This window comes from Pituophis catenifer, unplaced genomic scaffold, assembly GCF_029215685.1.
Source record: "Pituophis catenifer annectens isolate HBS135680 unplaced genomic scaffold, rPitCat1.0.hap2 SCAF_6, whole genome shotgun sequence".
In the NCBI taxonomy this organism is placed as follows: Eukaryota; Metazoa; Chordata; class Lepidosauria; order Squamata; family Colubridae; genus Pituophis; species Pituophis catenifer.
The window spans coordinates 51,436,784-51,459,318 of record NW_027256886.1 but is presented as its reverse complement, the minus strand read 5'-3'; the positions used below and the strand labels follow the sequence as shown (position 1 = coordinate 51,459,318).

The following is a 22,535-nucleotide window of genomic DNA, read 5'->3' as shown; positions in this document are numbered from 1 at the left end:
TTCTGCAATAGCAACACTAGCAATACTGTCTGGTTCACCTGCTATACTATTCTAGCTACATTTTTGTTCTCTGTAGCAATTTTTCCCTGATCTACTATCTCATTCTGAAAAGTCTTTAACCAGTAAACCTGTTCCTCTACCCTTTTTTAATAAGTTAACAGGTAAATGAGTAAAACCTTATTGTTTTCATTTTTTTACGAGGTGAAACAGGAGTTTGTCTTCCATCCCAGACAGAAAAAAATTGTCTTTCTTTTTCCTTCCTTCCTTCCCTCCTTCCTTCCTTCTTTTCTCAATATTCAAGAAAATCAGGGTAAAATTTAAAAATTATGGGTTTACTAAACATGGTTCAAAGTAGAGCATGCTGAAATGGTTAAAAGAAGGATCTTTAAAAAGGCAACAGAGAGGGAACTACATACTGAAATTCAGTCTAAAATTTATATTTAATGCACATTTTATAACACTGTAATAAAAGCTATTAAGCTGAAATACTCACCTAAATACAGCTATTAAAGGTGCATATATTGAATCTCCATCATAAACATACATATGATCCCAACTACATTCTGTTGCAAAATGATTAAATCGTAATCTTAAAACTGAATTCGGGCTAGAAGAGAAAAGCAAGAAACAGCACTTAAAAATGGAACATTTTATAATGAAATGTACATATAAGCATGTCAGTACAGTATTAAAGGCAAGACTTGTTGATTTTATGATTACATATTTTTAAAAGTTGTAATATGTGTGTATATATATATGTGGATACAACTATTACATAAATTTTAGACATGTATTTCACTGCAAATGAGAAACTCCAATCTGAACCTGTGGAACTAAAAACTATTTTCTGGTCAGACATAGGAATATCTGTCAAACAGGCTCTACCTACATGGTCTTTCCTTACTCTTACACTCTTTCTTCACCGTGTACAGCAAACTATACTTTATTATGACACATTTGCTTAAACTTTATTTAGCTTAAATTTAGAAAATGCACTGAGGATGAGATTAGTCTATTATATAAAACAATTTACCGTATTTTTTGCTCCATAAGACTCACTTTTTTTCTCCCAAAAGTGGGTGGAAATATCTGTATGTCTTATGGAGTGAATATGGGAGACAGGCAGCAGCAGCAAATGGCGGCAGCAATCCCCACCATCTGGAACAACTGATCGATAGTATTCCGGGAGGCCGATCCAACCATGGATCAGCTACTTGGAGGCAAAAGCTCCAGCGTTCCCCGGCAGAGGCAGCAGACACGGAAGAGGCAGGCTGTTTGCTGTTTGCTCCAAAGACACTAGCCAGATGAACACCAGATGCACGCTTGGGAGGCAGAGGCAGATTTTTTTTTCTTGTTTTCCTCCTCTAAACCTAAGTGCGTCTTATGGTCAGGAGTGTCTTACGGAGCGAAAAATACGGTAGCTCAATTCATTGGATATTCAAATGTGGCCTGAAACTTATCAAAAAGGAATAATCCACTTTTTAAAACTAATATTATTTTTGTTTGTAAGATGCCAATTTCAAAATCTTTATCTGATCAGCAATAAAATCAATATCTGTTATTTGGAACTGCTATATTGATTACTATGAAAACAAAATGAGCAAAACATACATCAGCATCAGACTACTATCAGCCCAAAGAGACCTTATATTATGCAACAACATCAGGAGTGAAATTCAGCTGATTCTATCCAGCTTGGGCGAACCGATAGCGGCGGCTGCAGGAGGCTCCGCCCACCAGCATGGACATCATGACATCGCTTTTTTGCGACATTTTAAGCCTCTGCGCATACGCAGATGACGGCACATGCAAGTGAACCGAGCATGCACATGGCACACGCACATTTGTGAACCTGTAGGGAAGGTAAGTGAATTTCACCTATGAACAGCAGCTAGGATAAACTAATAATTCACAGTATCGGGAATTGCTTGACATTTTTCACGGCAGGTAACTTTGTATATCCATTTGCGTAGCCAGTTAAGCTCACAAGGGCAGATATGACCATGAAAAGCTGCAATGCCATACTGCAATTCTACTGTGAAAGTAGAATTAGTCATATATTCCTTATCTGTATTTCGTATTTAATTCTCAACACTAAATTTCTTTTTTTTCCTGAAATATAACTAGTGCATCAAGAGTTCTTTAGAAAATCATCAAAAGTTCTTTAGAAAATCATCATCATAAAATCTTTGCAATTAAGTTATAAAAAACTCAACCATTTTTTTTACTTAACATTTTGTCAGATATCTCTTAAGAGCTACAATGTAGAATCAACATTAATTAAAAATATACTTACTATCCTTCAATTAACCATGTACATTTAGTTTTGTATTTATAATTTATCGGCCCATCCGTTAAATATCCAGAAGATTCAGTTAACCTACAAAAAAAAGTTAGTTTTTAAAGCTATTTTTCCTTGCAAACTACATACAAAAATATTACAATTTAAATGCAGATTAAAAGAAGAATTTTATATAAAATTGTGTTTGAACTGAACTAATATTTCTTATATTTTCTCACTCATTAATATTTGCATGCATATTTGCATACAAGTGTGCTAAATTGCAGCATTATAATAAGGTACCCACCCAGTTTAAAGAGGAACTTACAATCAAGTTTATTTTATACCAAAAAGTCTTTCTAGCCTTCAAAGCAGGATACTGCAACTGAGAAAAAAGTTCTACTGGAAGAACTTACTTTTCATCAATAAGCAGTGTATATAATTCAAATAAAAATGTCCAGAGACAAAATAAAAATGCAAAATAACTCAAATGACTTTGCAAAAATATTTATTATATAATACCCTTGAAAATTAAAAAAATAGAATGAACTTCTTTTCAAAATCTTCAGACCTTGAAAACCATTAGGGATCTTTTTCTATCAATCCAATTTACAAGAAAGAGACAGAGATAGAAATAAACAAAAGATATTGTCTTCTGTAGAAGTTGCAGACCTCTGAACCATAAGGACTATGCAGTTGTAACTAATAACTTTTATCACTATTAATTAGGACTACTGTGCTATACAAAGGGATAGCTTAGAAAAAACCACATGGAAACTGCAAGTGCTACAAAATGCAATGGCCCTCTTATTGTAAGAGTCTTACTTCCAGAAACACATTATTCTTGTGTTGCAGGTCCTACATTGATTGCTAATAGGTTTCTGGAACATAGATGTGATATAAGTTAAGATTAAGGTGACCAGACATCCCGCTTTTGGCGGGACAGTCCCGATTTTTAGCAATTTGTCCCGCGTCCCACAGCGTTTTAAAAAAGTCCCGATTTTTCATTCTGCCTCCTGAGTCCCGGCTGCCTCCTGAGCCCCAGCTGATGGCTAGAGGGAAAAAAAACTGTTTAAACTCTTGCCGCGGGGCTTCAAAGGGCCGCTCTACAGGTGATCAGTGTAAAGAGTTCCTGGAGCAGATTTTTTTTCCCCTGGCTATGCTGAAAAAACAAAAGCGAAAGCAGGGTCTTTGGTGCAACATGACAAAATGAGGCCGAGAGAGATTTTTCTTTTTCCCCACCAAAAAAGGTAGGTGCAAAACTGCAAACAATGGGAAATTTAGGAGGAGAGTTCAAGATTTTAAAACACAAAAGAAAAAAAGCTCTATTTAACTAGGGAATTGTAATAATTGAGATACTATTAATTGTATATTGTGTTGAAAGCAGAAATGGTTAAGTTGTGGTTTGGAGGAATATATGGGAAAAATTATTTGGTTTATTATTATTGGTAAATATAATCAATTGATTTGTAAGAAATTGGATTGCATGGAAATAATTGGAATATTCATGTTCATATTAATTAATATACAAAAAAGATAGTTATATAACTAATTGATTTATATTAAAATGTTAAATTTGTATTAAACAACTGTATTACATAATTACATAATTAACCAATGTGAGGATGGATATAAAAATAGATGACAATGGGAAGGGGTATAATATAGAATAGAAGGGAAAAATTGAATTTGATTAAGATTAGAGATAAGGATGAAGGGTAATATTGTTTTTTTAAAAAAAATAGATGAGGAATAAATATGGCAAAAAGGAAATATAGAAATTGTAAATTTAATTGAAATTACTAAACACTGTTTAAATTTGTGAACCAGCCAAATATTCTGTCCAAAGAAAATACATTGTATGTTTATTTTTTTTATTGTACAGCAATCTTTCTCCTCAAACCTACCACCTCTCTCTTTTCTTTCCTTACTTTCTCTTCCTCCCAACCTCTTCTTCTCCTCTCTACTTCCTCTTCCTTTCTCCTTCTCCTCCTGTATTCCTCCCTCTCTTACCTTCACTCCTACTCTAATTTCCCTTTCCTTCCTTCATCCTCTCTATTGCTGTATCCTTTTATGCATATGGACTACTCAGAGGGGTGAAAAAGTTATTTTTGACTGGTCCTCACACTTTTGACCAGTCCTCGAACTGACGACTGTCCTCACATTTTACATTTTTGCCCTATCTTGTCATCATGGTGAAGAGAAGCAGTTGTGAAATGAGTGACATGGTTGTTAAGAATGCTGCACGGGCATAAATGTGAGGATGGTCATAAGGACCAGTCAAAAGTGCGAGGACCTGTCAGAAATGACTTTTTTCAGCCCTCTGAGTAGTCTCTATACACATAGCCATGGCCACCCGGTCACATGACCAGCTAGCCACGCTCACCCAATCACATGACCAGCTAGCCACGCCCACAAAATAAGCCACGCCCACAATGGTGTCCCTCTTTACCAATGTTAAAATCTGGTCACCTTAGTTAAGATGTTAAACTAGTGTCTCCTCAGCCATGGAAACGGATAGAGTGATGTTTATTATTTATTTATTTTTATTAATTTTATTTCTATACTGCCCTTCTCCCGAAGAACTCAGGGCGGTGTACAGCCTAATTAAAAGCACAGAGACAGACAACATTTAAAAATAATTAAAATTATTAAATAATTGGCTCAATTATAAAACTCCAAATTTAAAATCCCATATTTAAAACCAATTAAAATCTTTACATTGATAGCCCAGCCTGGTGGAACAACAAGGTTTTGAAGGCACAGTGAAATACACGGAGATCGGAGATCTTACGCATTTCTGGAAGCAGTTCATTCCAAAGGGCAGGGGCTCCCACAGAGAAGGCCCTTCCCCTGGGTGTCGCCAGCCGACATAATTTGGCCGATAGCACCCTGAGGTGATCCTCTCTGTGGGAGCGGACTGGACGGTGGGAAGCTACTGGTGGCAGAAGACGGTCTCGAAGGTACCCAGGTCCAATGCCATGGAGCACTTTAAAGGTGGTAACCAACAACTTTAATCGCACCCGGAAGACCACTGGGAGCCAGTGCAGCTCGCGCAGGAGGGGTGTCACGTGGGCACGAGTTGCGCCCATAACCACCCGCGCGGCTGCATTCTGGACCAGTTGGAGCCTCCGGGTGCTTTTCAAGGGGAGCCCCATGTAGAGAGCATTACAGTAATCCAGTCTGGAGATGACAAGGGCCTGATTTTGGGCTAAAAGTTCTCTCTGACCATCCTACTTCAAAATACCAGCAGAACTGTCTTCTACAACTAGAATAATTCATCCAGTACAATTATCTCAGGTGCACTTTGTTGGTTAGTTATCTATTTTAAAAAATAGAGTAGGAGGGCACTAAAACCAGTAGGTTTTTAAAAACTAGACTTATGGACCAGCTTTTTCTTAGAAGTGAATCTTGTCCCATCTTCAACAACATTCCAATATTTGGTTAAGGTGGAACAGATTCATAGAGCATGTAGTAGTTACTATATTGATACCGTTTTATATTATTAATCAGTTATTGTTCTGTTATGTTAATTATGACAATTATTTAATTATCCATTTGTTGGTTCATTTTACCACGGTGTCTTAATAGTACAACTGATAATGTAACACATCAGGAGTCCCTTTCATATTTTGTAGTACTATTTACAAAAGGTGTGAATAAATTCTTGACCATAAATTCTTGTGAAAACTTCAGGTCTGTGACTATTTGAATCACTATATCTTGATTTCATCTGCATAGATTTTTTTATTTTCTATCAGAGTTACTGAAAAAAATTCTGCCAATAAATTGTTAAAATCGCTTCTTCCTTTTTGAAAGTAATATATTCTTCTAGTTAACTATTTATTGATATTATTTAACATCTCCACTTTAATTACCTTGTGTGCTGTGTGTGTATTTCTGTCTGTCTGTCTGTGTCTGTCTCTTTCATTTATTTATTATAATATAGTTTATGATTATTGAAGTTTATAATTGATATTTCATTAGAGAAACAATGCAGATACAATAATTAAATAAGTATCTATAAAACACATATTATGATTTATGAGTTTAATATGAGCTATGAATGTACAGGTTATGTTGCAAACATACTTTGAATGAGCAATCTTTTAGCACTTATCACCTACATTCTACGTATTTACTCCATCAAGTTTATCTTTTTAAGTCTATCTATAAAGTCATAGCTTATACCCCTTGATCTACTCTCCAAACAGAAAGTTGTCTTTCCAGGATGAATTAACTGCAGAAACATCCAAGTAAAGTAATTTACAATATCAGTCCAGAAATTATTATGGTAACAATACATTCTAAACCAAAACCTACTTCATATTTCATTAAATATGAATCTATTTATAATACTTCTGTTCATACTATTAAACTTCCAGGGCTAAACATAATTTCCTTTCCAAACTCAAAGTAGAATCAAAAAGGTTATTAGCTGATGATAAAAATTTTAGGTTATAAATCACTCTCATTTATAAATAACTTCCCTGAATTCAATGGCATTTATTCCTGACTTGCTACATATACAGTTGTAAGATTGTCAGATATTTAATTACAGTGATGAATAAGAAAATGCACAGGTTTACAGGAGGTTTTTTTTGTTGATTTCCCAATTTTGCTTTATTCGACAGATATATACAAGATTCCCAAGTTCTGACTTATGCAACGCAAAACTACATAGAGTTCAGTTTTATTCTCAAAATTATTTTAAGTAAGCATCTCTTAACACAGTGTGACACAAACCTATGACATGTGTTTTCCTAGCATGTAATCACTCTGATGCAATATTAATTAATTTTTTATCTACTAATCTGGAGTAGATAAAAAATTAGCCCCCTCAATCTAGTCTAGTTGATAAACTACCCATAGTTGCCCAAGCTCCTGCCCACCAAGCAATTAGAAAGCATGCAAATACAAGTAGATAAATAGGTATCATTTAATGGCAGGTAACAGTGTTCTTTGTGCCTCAGCATATAATCATGCTGGTCACATGACCATGGAAATGTCTTAAGACAATGCTAGCTCCCTCAGCTAAGAAATGGGGATGAGCATCATCCCCTAGAGTGGGACATGACTGAACAAGGGAAACCTTTGCCTTTTCTTTAATTTTTTATATGTATTTTTTTAATAATTGTAATCTATTTTTGTGCTTTCTTATTCTTTTTTTATTCTTGTACCCACTCACTCACACTTATGCTTGTCTTTGACCATAATAAACATTTGAAGTGAATTTAATATTTCTAATCCTAATTCTCGTCCCGCCTTAAGCAAAAACCAACTGGGTGACTTTGGACCAGTCATTCACTCTCAGCACTAGGAAGCAAAACAAATCCAAAATGCCTCCAGGCACTTACCCAGGCAGTTGCCAGAAATCAAAACCTGATTCAAAAGCATAGAAAACAAGGCACTTCTTATACACCTGATGCAGGCTATTTAATGTAGCCAAGATTATTCTATAAACCCAATGTTATGTTTTCTCACAACACATTGAACCAAAAATTAACATACATAGACATCATAGCAAAAATTAACATACATAGACATTATTAACATACATAGACAATATAATTTCAATGTAATTTGCTAGCTTGTCATTTAATTGGGAGCAGAAGTACAACATGTGAGAAGCAGAAATGCCTTGAATATTCACAAAAGCAACAAGCAAAAGTGCCCAATTAGGCTGTTAATCCTATCAAGGCCTTTAAAAATAACTATTAATGTTTATTTTAAACTCCTTATTTTTATAATCAATTGGAAAATAAAATGCCCAAATATTCTTTTTTCCCTCTTCCATTCTGTACGCTCAGAGATCTTCAGCAATAATTTTTTGATTTTTCTGTTCCAGAAGGCCCAAAGTATATTCCATAAACATTCAAATTATTTGAACCCAAGGTCTTGGCACAGCTTCTTCAGGGGGCACAGCTAAACCCTGGCATCAACTTTGCTAATTGAAAAGTATTATAATCCAGTATTATAATTTTCTTAAAGAAATTATTTGTGGGTCAAACATAGCATTTGAAAAAAAAAAAAAAAGCAAGGTTGATCAGGGAGAATGTGTCAAATCAATTGATGCAAGACGGTAGTATTTCATCAACTACAGGCAAAGATGTTAAGGAACGGATAGAGGTCCTGTCAGAAGTGCTAATTTCTGCCTTTTAAATAGATCACATCTGATTAAAATAATGCAAAAAATATAGGCAGTGCTAATTTGGATGCTTGCAGAGTCAGTCATTAGCAGAGAACAGAATTCCAATTTTTGCTTTTTATTTTTTTAAAAAAAATATTAAAATTTTGTAGAGTAGGAGTTATAGATGTAATGTTCAAGATATTGGCTATGATTTAAAATCCTCAGATATTATGAAACTAGGGAACAATAATTTCAAAGAAGCATCAAAATCAGTTATTTCTTCATAGCTATGTTCTGATTGACCTTGATTGACATAATCCCCAGAAAGTTCTGATGACTGACTCTGAAGAATAGACTGGGATCACTCTCAAACAACAGGTAAACAATGTGAAAAAATATGTGGCCTTCTGCCTTATTTAAAGGGGGAAAAGCACTGGCCTTTAATCACTAGCTTTAGAACCTAAAGGACGGGATTTTTAGCTATGCTATCTTGCTATACCTATAAAAACTGGGTTGTCTTTCTAAAATTGCAAACTTGCGTACATCTTTAAGACAATTGTCACTCCTGGAATTGCTGGACAAGTCCCTGCAAATTTCAGAAGTGGTTTGCCATTGTCTGATTCTTTCAAAGGCTCGGAAGGTGGGAATGGCCCAAGGTCACTCAGCTGGTTTACTGCCTAAGGCAAGGCTAGAACACAAAGGCTGGATAACTATTCCTATTGAGACACTAGATTCCTGCCCAAGGCTATATTGGACTAGATGATCTCCAACATTTCTTTCTACTTTACATTCTATGGTCATGTGAAAAAGAGGAATATAAGAAAGGAAATTGCATCAGATGAATCTATTTCTCAGAGCTCCACATTGTGAAAGATAAGTCTGACAAAATCAATTTAAAAATGTAATAGTTATGGAAATGAAAAGCACATGAATACAGAAGAGGCCATTATACAGTGTGAGAAGGAAAATGAAAAGAGGGTTTAAACTATTTCTTCTCAGAGCAGTGAATTTACAGCGTTTTTCTATTATCTTCAATAAATATTACTTACCTATGGTTCCTAAATTTCTTGTGAGCGTGTTTATTTCTTCTGTATTTCTTCACTACTTCCATGTAGTGAACTCGGCCACGCTTAAGTTATCATTTTAGTTGTTAATAGGTTCTAAAAATCTTTGCAGTTTCCATGCAATCAAAATTGATGTTCTGCAGAAAGCACTGACTATACACAGTAACCTAAGGGGAATGGCTGTTTACAGCTTCTACAAAAACCCAGTTTCTTGGTCAGTGTCTGCTTAGAACAAACTGATTGTATTCTTCTGTAAACAATTCGAGCAACAATCTCTTACACCAAAGTAGCAGTGATTTATCTAGTATTCCTACTCCTTAAGCAAATAGAGATAGGTGGCAAATAAAAATAAACCACAATATATAAATCTATTTTTTGCACGCAACTTTCCACACCAAGGAATGAAAAATAAGTGTGTAGATTATGATGTGTATAAAAGATTTAATTTGGCTAAATTATGGAATTTAGGATTATAGAAGGTGTTCAGATGAAATAGCCATGAACAACATGCAGAGAAGTTTCTTTGTTTGCATGGCATGATATAGCTTTAAGTTATCCACTTGCCAGTGGCTTTACAATTACTATATTATCTGAACATGTTACATTTGTTCTTTCAACCAATTAGAAAAAGCTGAAACAACCTTAGACAAGATAGCTTGTCTCTCCTAATGGAAAAAGCCATTTTGCTTTCTTTGGATGCCATAGCAACAACATTATCTTGATGCTTCTAACTCTAACTTTGGGAATTAAGCACTAAATTCCCAGAATCTAATACATTTTAAATGTATTAAAATGTGTTAAATGCATTTAAATTAAGACGCAAAGGGTTTTCTGGCATGCTAAAGATGGGCACATTTATAAAATAGTTCCCTATTCATTCAATATGTCACAATAATTCTGCTGCAAAGATAATAGCAGAGAGTGCAGAAAAAAAGATGGAAACAGAAAACAGATGGCAATGGCAAAAGAAAAAAGGAACTTTTTGAAAAGCGAAATGAAAGGTAGAGAGAAAGAGGCAATGAAGTTTTTCACAATAGCCAGGTTCACATTCAAAACAATAAAACAGAAATTCCAATGTGAACGAGTAACAAAAATATGCATGAATCTTCTCTTTAACAAATAAACAATACTATTTCTTGATTTATGACCACAACTGAAAAATTCATTTTTAAGCATTGTAGGTCATTAAATGAGGCATCACATGATCATAACTTGTGACATAACTTGTCAAGAAGCCAGCTGGGAAGGTCACAAGTGGTGATCATGTAACCACAGAGATGCTGCAATGGCTGTATATGAGCCGTGGTGGAACAGTGGTTAGAGTGTAGTACTGCAGGCTACTTCTGCTGACTGCTGGCTGGCTGCAATTTGGTAGTTCGAATCTCACCAGGCTCAAGATTGACTCAGCCTTCCATCCTTCTGAGGTCAGTAAATTGAGGACCCAGATTGTTGGGGGCAATATGCTGACCCTGTAAACTGCTTATAGAAGGCAGTAAAGCACTGTGAAGCAGTATAAAAGTCTAAGTGCTATTGCTATTATGAGGCTATACTGATTGTTATACTAAGTTCCTAGACTCCAAAATTATTGCTAGTCCCTTGTTTTGTTTAGCCAAAAGTGACAAATTTGTAATGTTTGTATTATCTCAGGGGTGTCGAACTGGAAGCCCACGGGCTGGATCCACAACGTGCAGGTCAAACCCACCCTAGCTCTGCGAAGGATAAAAATGTCACAAAACATCACATGATGGCAATGTGATACAGCAAGTTTGACACCAGTGCATTATCTCAATAACAGCCAGTTTCAGGAGAGGTGCAATAAGAATTACAATACAATTTTTGAGCTACTACATAGTGTATTTTTCTATTTTTCCCATACCCTTTGAAATAGTGTGTATATGTGTATTGAGAAGCAGTCAGGTTAATCTCTCCTATGTGATACTGAACGGGCTTTGAAGGTGGGAAGATGGTTGTGGGGGGAGGTTTCAAAGCTGAAAGCCGAAAATATTTTGCCATATGTTGCCAAAGCAACCCTTGCTAAAAAAAACATTTTTTAAAAAAAATCATCTGAAGAATCATGATTGTACATGAGTCTTCTGAATTTACAGGTTATAGCAATAAATAACCAGAATCACTACTATATTAGAGTTTCTTGAATTGTTCGCTTGTTAAAACTGATGGAACATATTAGTAATCAGCATTCTCACAAAATGGCTTGTGTAAGTAGCATATGTGATTCTTACTCCAAATAAGCTATAAAATCATGGTCAATGTTACCCAGGACAAAGTTTTTGATGCAAACATATAAAGACCAAGATATCTGCTTTATTTGAATATATTAAATCTCAAAATTAGAGCACTTTATAATATACAGTGGATAAGTTTATTTTAAGAAGCTACATTTTGAGATTTGATAATATCTGCTAAACAACATTTATAAAGTTCACTCATATTGAGAAATAGTATATCTTGTTAATGATGGAGTTTTATTTCAAATCAGAGAAAACTGACACAGGACTTTTCATTTTATGATGTCAAAATGAAACTTTGAAATATCTCTGCAGCGCTCTATAAACAAAAAGTGTCAGCAAAGTGATGTTTTTATCAGTGTAAACTGACTACAAACAACAGTTAATTATAGATTAATGCAGCATAATAATTAATGAAGAAAAATGCTGGAGGCTGATTCACACATATAAATAATGTTGTATATATAATAGTGTGGTAAACTCCTCATATTGGTGCTTTGTGGTTTTAAATAAATTAATAAGTAGTTGTAATCTAACTAAGTAGTAACAATCTCAGTAGCCTTTCTGAACTGAAAAAAGTTAAGAAGGTTGTTTATACTTGGATAAGAGGCTACCAGAAAATCCCGATAAACTTTAGGAAATTTGTAAAACATTTCATAAGAAAACCTTGGCAAATTCCTTCTCTGCTGTTTCTAAGAAAATTACAAGGGAGTTCAGAAAGAGTTAACTTTAATTCCATGGATGCTTTATATTTTATAATTATGAATCATCCTCAAAACTCAGAAGATGGTATTATGAATTCCTTCATATTGTATGATACTTGTCAGTGCAATTTTCAGACATGGTTATAAATCATTGAGAGATCTATTAACTATAAATTTATAAAAGCTGCTTAAGGTAGCAGCCAATGAGCTTAAGACAATAGTTTTAAAACCATTACATGCTATGCAAGCAATACTTCAAGCAATCTATTGCAAATCAAATTCATTAGAGTAACATAAATCCTAATGTCCTGAACTAAAGGATTATCAGTAATTTTTCAAATAAAGAAACAACTGAACTGAAATAGATTTTTCCAAAGATTCTTCAGAGCAGCACATTTTTTTCACACTTCCAGACTGTATGCAAACTGAATTTTATAAGCTGTCAAAAAGAAAATAGCACTGCTACTGCAGCTGGATCCAAGCTGCATGTGGAGAAGCAGTTCACTTTTATGGAGTGTATGTGATAAGCAACTGCAACATTGGGATGCTGCTTTGCCTGCAATATTGCACAAATGGCTGTGGTGTAGACAAGCACTTCACAAACAGCAGCGTCGTTCCACGTAGTTTGTAGATCAAAAACCCAATCGCCTCTCCCCCCCCCTTGGCTGTTACCTATGAATGGCAGGAAAAACGTGGAAGATTACAGAAATCATACAGCTGTCAACAGAAAACCTCACCCTTCTGTGAATTGGGTCTTTTATGTGGTAGGAGAACTGGTGTCCCAAAGATATACATTTCCTCCTCTTCTAGCCTGCCATTCATACATTAGCAAGAGAAATGGACAGGACTTTTCTGCTCAAAGGCAAATGAATTGCTTCAAATGGCCTATAGAAGCAGGCAATCCTCACCTGAGATTATTCTGCAGATGATATTAAAAGATGGCTTTGCTGGCAGAAGTGAAAAAAATATTGCTTATTCAGCAAGAAGCTTCAGGTAGACCCTGCCTTCTAGGCAGCTGGAGATGAATTGAGGATGTTCATGCCCACAACATGAAGTTAATGGATGATATAAGAATTATCTACTCATCTGAAGTTCTTGGATGAATAGGAGAGTCTCTTTTTTCTTTTTCTCATTCTTCTTGGTAGAGCCAAGCATGCAGTCTGCTCTACTTCTCACTGTGCTTTGACTGTTACTCATGGTGAAAGGCAGGACCACCACTCTTCTTCTCCCATCTCACTTCTCTAGCCATGGATGGCAAAAAAAAAAATTGGGGGAGAAAAATGAGGAGAATGGTTCCTTTGGAACCGAATCACTAAAAGTAGGTGGGGCTTGATAAAATGAGAAGGGTTTTTAAAAAAATGAAAACATGCTTGATTTGTCATTGACCAAGCACAGACAACTTCAGTGAACGATGGTGTTTTCAGAATAGATGTCCATAGGTCACTGCCTGTCTTTCACTATCCAACTGCAGAGAACAACAACTTTACATACTTTGCTCTGGAAGTGGCATTTTTACAGTTAACCCACTTCCAGAAACTGCATCTAGACAATTTAGGGTATGTTGATGCACATAACAGATTGACTAATTGTGCCATCAACTTTTAGCAATCACATAGATAGGATTTTGTCATGACAATCTGCCCCTAACTTGGTCTTTCAGGTTTTCCAACTCATTGCCACTGTAACGGAGGCCATCTTGTTGCTAGTTGACCTCTTTCTTACTATTCTTCCAGGGATTTGTAGATATTGTGTCTTCTAATCAATGGCTAGAACTGTGAAAACTGAGCACACCAAATAATGTGTGCATTTTAGCCCACTGAAGCATACTCCACTAATCAATGTTCAGGATCTAAATAATGAATAAAGAATTTTACTTTTAAGTGGTCCTGGAACATGACTAAAGATGTCTTGTATCTCTAAAATTAAAAAAAATATTAAATCTCATCTTTTACTTTGATTTCACCTGAAGTCAGTAAATGTACTTCACAGATCTCAAAAATTTCCAACATTCATCCTCATAATTGAAAAATTGCAAACAACTGGTCAACCATATAATGATAGCTGTTCATGCTCTTATGATCACAGAGATAGTTGTTGCAGTTCTCCTTTAGGCAAGATTACCTTTTCAAAGTAGCAAAAATAATAGCTAAAATAAAATGTATAAAACTTAAACCAATATATTATTTATTGCTTTAGTCTGTCATCAACAGTATCAGTTTCATATTCTGAATAAATAACTAGCTAGCTATAAAAAGCAAAATATAAACAATCCTTCCTTTCATTTTTCTTCTCATTTTTGATATTAACTAATTAAAGTTAATAACTATGAAGTTAATACGTTCATTAAATATTCAGGCAAAAAAAGCTCTATTGTTAAAAAGGGGGGAAATAATGTAGCAGAGGAAGTTTCTAACAAGATCAATACTGCAGCAATATCTTCAGGTCTCAATGGTAGGAATGGAGAGCCACATTAAAATCACACTATTAAGACTGAGCTTAGCTATTAGCAGGATTGTCACAAGCAATACTTTTAAATCTGTGTACCATTCAGAAACAAGATTGAGATGGATATTAAGAATTCATTTATGCACATTGACTTTCCCATTTATAGTATTTAATTCTTAAAGCATTTTTTATGTCTAGCAGAGTTTTACACTTTATCAAACGTGTGGCTTAATGAATATTTTGAACTGAGGACAAGGCAAATTAGTGCCATCTATTTTCATCTGTAGCAAGTTAGAACTACTGAAAAATTATTCCAAAACACATTGCAATTTACTGTCCTTTTCCATACTACTATGTGATATTAAAAGGATACACAAATGTTACTTTTAAGAAAGAAGCTGAGGATGGCTTTCCACATGATTGCTTAAACTATCAAATCATTAAGATACTAGCCTTTTATGTTTCACCCACATTCTTCATAGCAGGCAGAAAATCCTGGAATGGGGACAATAAAACTGTTTTGTTTTTTTTTAAATAGCTGTTAATAGTATGTCTGAACTAGTTGTGCATTCTATTCTATTCTATTCTATTCTATTCTATTCTATTCTATTCTATTCTATTCTATTCTATTCTATTCTATTTTCCTACTCGCCGTTCAGACACTCCTCAGTCTGGGTTATGATCACTCCTATTTGCACAGCTGAGTGTCAATCAAATCCCTCTGGAGCTGCATCCTCCTCACTTCCTGCTTCCTCCTCAGACTTTTTCACTCAGCCATTGCGATAGCATCGAGTGTCTGTTCTCTTGATTGCATTTCGTTCTTAATTTAGTTATTTCCTTTCTGAATTGGCTAAATATTATTTATTTACTGTTTAAAAGTACTGCGCTTCGTTTGCCTTCGTTTGGAGAAGGTTAAAGCGCGTAGCGGCGGTTCGGGGCTCCGGCCGCCGCTTGCGGCTTGGCTTGGCTGGCGCTTTATTTCTAACGTTTTTCCCGCCATTGCCGCCATTGCCATTTTGCTGCCAGTCACTTGCGAGGCTCCGGTTTGCCTTAGTGGCCATTTGATCGAGCGGCTTGAGTCCCTGCCGGCTGGCATACTCATCAGCTGCCTTTGAAAATTGTGACTGCTCTTTTGCTGCAGCTTCTGTCCGGCCGCAGGCGCTGTGTTTCGCCTGGCTTAGGACTTCTGGAATTTCCCCTCGCGGGCCGCCATTTTGGGCCCTCATCATCGGCACCGCTTTTGGATCTCCGTGGCCATAGCGACCTGGGCTTTGGTTTCCAGGGTCGCTAGATTACTGGCAGGTGGGGACGCTGTCCTGCTTGTTCCTGCATTTCACAACGGCCTGCAGAGGGGTGCCTGAAAGTTCCAGGGAAGTACATATTGCTTAAATTAATTTACATTCTTAATTAAAAAAAAAAAAAAAAAGAAGGGGCTGTTGCCTTGTTATCTTGATAGACTGGTTGTGCTTGTGGATATTTCTTGCATTTATTGCAATTAAAAGATATAAAAAAAAAATAATAATAATTATAAAAGTGCATATAGATATATATATTACAATTTATATTACCAATATACAACCATATATATAGAATTGATAAGTTCTATTTACAATTAATTCATTGATTAATTAATAATTCATTGGGGTGATTGATCATGGATGACAGGGAGGAAGGTGCCCTTTCTTCTGATATGGACAGGAGTCCCTCCCCCTCCCCAGTACCTTCCCCTAAACAGCTCAGGGGGAAGAAATCTAAGGCTTCCAGGCAGGCAAAGTCCTCCAAATCTACCACAGTAGATAAAGATGCCCAAAGGAGGCATAAAGCATTAGAAAAGCAGTTTGATAAGGCTAGGCAACGGGCCCAGGACCCTGGTCAAGGACCAATTCCTGAAGGCTTGAGCCATGAGGTGACCTGTGAGCCCTCGGCCTCTCATAATGTAGATTTGTTGGCCAGTGGTCTGAGGAAGGATGGCCCATCAACCTCTCAGGAGGCTCCAATGCCTGCGACTAATCAGTCAAGGGCCAGTGTAAGGTCCCGCTCCTCTAGTTTTGCAAGCCATTTTTCTCAAGCTTCTAGGCCAGGTCCTGAAGCTACCTTTACACCCACTGCAGCCGGCCTCCGCCCTGAAGCGGGCCCAGGGTTCCCTCAGCCTGTGGATTTTCAGTCCTTTTTTACCCAGGCCATGTCCCATATGTATCAAATGGGGTTGCAGCAAGCCTCTGGTGCCTTCTCTGCTCCTACGTGCCCCACTACTTCTGCCTTTTCCATGCATCCCCCTGGTGCACAACTTCAGCAGCAATCTGTTGCCTGTAGCCTTGTGCCTGAATCAGCCCGGGAGGACGATTTCCTAGAAGATTTTGAGATGTCAGAGGATGAAGAAGAGATTCAGGACAAGCCGGCTTTTCCGGGTCTATTTAAGCCTTCCTTGTTTCGCTCTCTCCTACGCAAGGCAAAAGCTGCCACTAATATGGATTCCACACCTCTTCAGGGCTCCTCTTCTTCTACTCCATCTGGCCCCAACAGTAACTTGTTCAATCTACCTCAACCTGATGAGGACTTTGTTCCCTGTCCGGATCTTTTCTGCCAGGTTGTTCAAAAGCCTTGGGACCGCCCCGCCTCGTTGTCGGGTCCGAATTCATTTGATCGAAAGCTCTATGCCTCGGCCCCTGCGCTGGATGCCCTCCTGCAGTTACCTTCAATTGATGATCCGGTGGCGAGTCTTACATCATCTTCCATCCTGGTAGGTGAGGCTGGGGATGGTCTCAAGTTTGAGGACAAACGAGCCGAAATGGGGTTTTGCAAAACACACCAAGCGGCGGCTTGGGCCATTCGTGCTGCAACCTCCTCATCATTCTTTAATCGGGCATCGCTGGTGTGGTTGCGTCAATTGAAGGACAGGCTTCCCCCGGAGGACGCACGATTACAGCAGGACCTGGCCAAACTGGTCGCAGCTGCTGAATATTCGGCTGACGCGTCTTTAGACGCAGCTAAGTTCGCTTCCAGGGCCTTAGCTTCGACCGTATCTTCAAGACGTCTCTTGTGGCTCCGTAACTGGAGAGCTGACGCCAAGTCCAAATGGCGCTTGACTGCTGCCCCTTACAAGGGCCCTGCCTTATTTGGCTCATCCCTGGACTCTGTGCTGGTCGAGAATAGGGATAAGAAGAAGGTGTTACCCACGTCTTTCCGACGTCAGGACAGGCGCTATGTTCCTTATAATCGACAGCCTTTTCGACAAGACCAAGGCGCCGGGGGCGCCTCTTACTACAGATCTTCGCAGTCCCAGTACCAGTCAACTTCGGACAGGGCGCCCTTTCGTGACCGCGGTCGCCGACAATCCAACTTCAGGCGACCTTTCAGACAGTTGGCGGGCCGTTTTTCCAGGCGCGGTAAGTGACTCACCGCCTCTGGTCCCAATCGGGGGCAGGCTCCAGGCTTTCTCTCACCTGTGGCCATCTACCACCTCGGATGCCTGGATTGTCCAAACTGTCACCGAAGGGTTACGTTTGGAATTCACCAACATGCCACAGGACTTTTACCTTCAATGCCCTTGGCCACTTTAGCCGGAGAAGCGATCTCTTCTGTTACTCGAAATTCACCATCTGTTGCAAATCCAGGCCATAGAACAGGTTCCATTGGATCAACTCAAAACCGGCTTTTATTCAACACTATTCCTGGTACCGAAATCCTCGGGCGATTGGAGAGGTATTTTGAACCTTCGACGTCTCAATCAACACATCTTGTACCGTCGGTTCAAAATGCATTCCCTCAAGTCTCTGCTGGGCTGCATTCGTCGGGGAGATCTGATGCAATCTGTAGATCTAAAGGAAGCGTACCTGCACGTCCCTTTTCATCAGTCGCACAGGAAGTTCCTCCGGTTTGCGTTTGGAGACCACCATTTTCAATATCGGGCGATGCCTTTCGGCCTCTCGTCCGCTCCGAGGACGTTTACAAAGTTGCTAGCGGCAGTAGCGGCGTCGCTCAGAAAGGTTCCTGTTCGTCTGGCATGCTACCTCGACGACATTTTGATCCTGTCGTCTTCTCCCGAACAGGCGACCCAGGACCGGGAGCTAGTACTTCAGTCCCTTCAAAACCACGGGTTCACTTTGAATCTTGCCAAAAGCCATCTTGTTCCCACATCGAGTATCCTACATCTCGGAGCAACAATAGATTCGACACTGTGTGTGGTCTCCCTATCTCCCGACAGACAAGCCAGCATTCGGGAACTGACATCTCAAGTCTTACTACACCGGACTGTGACCTTACTGTCTCTCTCCCAGCTTCTGGGGAAGTTGATATCTTGCATAGACATTGTTCCGTGGGCGCGTTTCCATCTTCGTCGCCTCCAATGGTTCCTGCTCCCTTACCAGAGACAAGGTCGAGCGGAGTCTCTTCTCAAGGTAAAGGTTCCAGCTCCAGTTCGCCTTTCCCTGAGGTGGTGGCTGTCTCCGGCCCTCAACAAGGGTTCTCCCTTTCTCGAACCAGCTCGGATGGTGTTGACCACGGACGCAAGTCTGCGAGGCTGGGGGGTTCACCTCGACCGTCAGCTAGCCCAGGGTGCCTGGTCATCGGCGGAAAAGCTGCACAATATAAATTGGCTAGAGCTCAGAGCGGTCCGTCTCGCCCTGATACACTTCAAACGCCTTGTATATTGCCAGGACCTTCTGATTCTAACGGACAATGTGGCCACCAAGGCCCATATCAACAAACAAGGGGGGACCCGCTCCTGGACACTGATGCAGGAGACGGAGCGTCTTCTGTCATGGGCGGAGCTCCACCTCTCGTCGATAAAAGCCGAACACATCTCGGGGACCCTCAATCGAGAAGCAGATTGGCTCAGCAGAGACCAAATAGATCATGCCGAGTAGAGGTTGGACCCCGCCTTGTTCCAGGACCTGTCCAGGAGGTTCGGCCTTCCCCTAGTGGACCTGTTTGCGACGGCAAAGAACACCCAATTGCCGAGATTCTTTTCCCACTATCCATGTCCAGCAGCGGAGGGGCTGGATGCTCTTCGGAGTCAGTGGCCCCGGGGCCTTCTTTATGCCTTCCCTCCCCTTCCTGTCATCTCCAAGGTAGTGCGGAAGGTCATTCACGAATGGGCGAACCTTCTACTAGTAGCACCGTATTGGCCCCGTCGAGAGTGGTTCGCCGACCTCAAGAACTTATCAGTCGAACCACCGTGGAGGATTCCACCCGACAAGATAGTACTAACTCAAGGAGCCATCCGTCATCCGGAACCAGAATGGCTTCGATTAGCTGTGTGGCATTTGAGCGCATAAAGCTCATTAAGGACAATTTGTCTGCCGATGTTATCTCCATTATTCAGGCAGCTCGAAGGCCATCAACGATTCGTATTTATAACGCCTCATGGACTGCCTTCACGAGATGGTGCGGAGATCATCACGTAGACCCCACAACTGCTTCTGTTCCGGACATTCTGTGTTTTCTGCATGCGGGTTTCTCCAAGGGCTTGGCCCCCGCGACTCTACGCCGACAGGTGGCGGCTCTTGCCACTGTCCTGTCAGGAGAATCTCGTGTTTCTTTGTCTCAGGACCCCAGGATCCGTTCCTTCCTCCAAGGGGTCTCAAACTTGCGGCCTCCACCGATTCATCGCTACCCCACTTGGGACCTTACCTTGGTGTTGCAGGCCTTGACGGGTCCACCGTTCGAACCCATCGCTTCGTCCAGTCTACGCTACTTGTCTTTAAAGATGGCCTTTTTGTTAGCAATAACTTCGGCGCGCAGAGTATCCGAAATTGCTGCCTTGTCCATGAGAAGTGATCTCTGCATCTTCTATCCTGACCGGGTTGTTCTACGCCTCGACCCGGCTTTTGTTCCCAAAGTGAATACTCGTTTTCATCGAGCCCAAGAACTCGTCTTGCCTAACTTTTGCCCGAACCCGCGTCATCCTGCTGAGAAGCGGTGGCATACTCTAGATGTGAGACGAGCATTGAGAAGATATCTTAAAAGGACTGCCGCTTTTCGAAAGACTGAGGCTCTGTTGGTGTCCTTCCTTCCCTCTTCCCTGGGTCAGAAGGTTTCTTCAACCACAGTAGGAAGGTGGCTCAAAGCCTGTATTTCTAAGGCATATGACTTAAGAGAGGCCCCTGTCCCGGGTGGTATATTGCCCCATTCTACCCGTAGCGCCGCAACCTCTGCGGCTTGGGCTACCCAGGCTTCGGTAGATGACATTTGCCGGGCGGCCACATGGTCTTCCCTTTCATCCTTTGTAAGTCACTATAGGCTGGATAAGTTTGCTTCTGCAGATGCTGCCTTTGGCAGAAGGGTATTACAGGCTGTAATCTCTCCACAAGGCCAGTCTACGGCTTAATTCCCTCCCTTTTCTTTTCTAACTTGGGTATATCCCAGACTGAGGAGTGTCTGAACGGCGAGTAGGAAAATGGTCGTTGCTTACCTGAACGACCCTTTTATACTCGACGTTCAGACACTCCGTCCCTCCCTTCTTGGCCGTGCCTGGCTTTGGTGGAGGTCTGCTTTTTCTCCCTCTGTAGCTGTCTGCTTCCTGTGTGTCTACCTGATGGAGTTTCTAATGGTCGATCCTGCTGCTATTGAGCCAAGTTGTCTTCGTGAAAAGTCTGAGGAGGAAGCAGGAAGTGAGGAGGATGCAGCTCCAGAGGGATTTGATTGACACTCAGCTGTGCAAATAGGAGTGATCATAACCCAGACTGAGGAGTGTCTGAACGTCGAGTATAAAAGGGTCGTTCAGGTAAGCAACGACCATTCTATTCTATTCTATGATGAGCATTTTTAACAAGTGTAGCAGGCAAAGTAGTAGTATAACTATAATATGTGTTAAGTATTTTTAACATTTAAAACTCAGCTTTTGTAGCAAAACAGAACACATATATTGAATGCTGAATACAGACCCCAGGAATGGGCAGTAGCTGAACAATTCTGTATTGATTTGAACAACGCCACTATAAGAGTTTCAGAATAAATTGAGAACTAAACTCTGCTTGTTATTTTCCCCAGAAAAAGTCAGAAGCCCCCAAAACTGAGAACTTAAGATCAAGAGAACAATAAAGAGAAAATTTAATTCTGACAAAAAAAGATAACTGGAATTAAACAACTTAAGACAGAATTTAAAATTGAATTATGTACAAATGAACATGTTATTGCAAAAATGTGTAAACTTTTGTTGAAATTCTAAATCGAAGAGAAACAAATTAAGGATTACATGAAAAAATGAGCCATTTAGTTATGTTATACAGATGGATAAATGGAAGACAACGGGGTTAAGTGGGGTTAAATGGAGTGAAATTCATGTTAAATTTAAGTGAGATTTTTTATAAAATGACATTCCATTGGCATATGACTCAAGTGTAATTATCAAAGAAGCATAAAGGTACTTAAATGCTGAAAATGTGAAAAGCAGGAAGAGACATTTTTACCATGCATAGTAATAGACTTGTGAAAAAGATTAATATTGAGATAAAAATTCATTCAAAGATACAAAATTTTTAAAGATTAACATTGAAGGAAAAAAACTACATTTTTTTAAATTGGGACATATGGATTAGAAAAGTCTCATGGAAGAAATTTTATATATGGTGACTGCGGTAATATTACATGCACAGCAATGGAAGAATGCTAAAATTCCCACAACCACAATGGAAGAATGAACTGTGAAAATGGCAGAAATGGCAG

General features: G+C 39.1%; 1 protein-coding gene across 2 annotated transcripts in view; it reads right to left on the bottom strand.

Annotated features, from left to right (window-relative positions):
* The window catches only part of ATRNL1 (attractin like 1), a 478,418-nt gene that overhangs the window by 441,037 nt on the left and 14,846 nt on the right, over positions 1-22,535 (bottom strand). For both annotated transcript variants that reach the window (XM_070944958.1, XM_070944957.1), the window contains exons 2-3: positions 2,297-2,380; positions 494-607 (exon numbers count right to left, since the gene is read on the bottom strand). In XM_070944958.1, the coding sequence (XP_070801059.1) occupies positions 494-607; positions 2,297-2,380 (198 nt within the window). The remainder of the gene's footprint in view (positions 1-493; positions 608-2,296; positions 2,381-22,535) is intronic.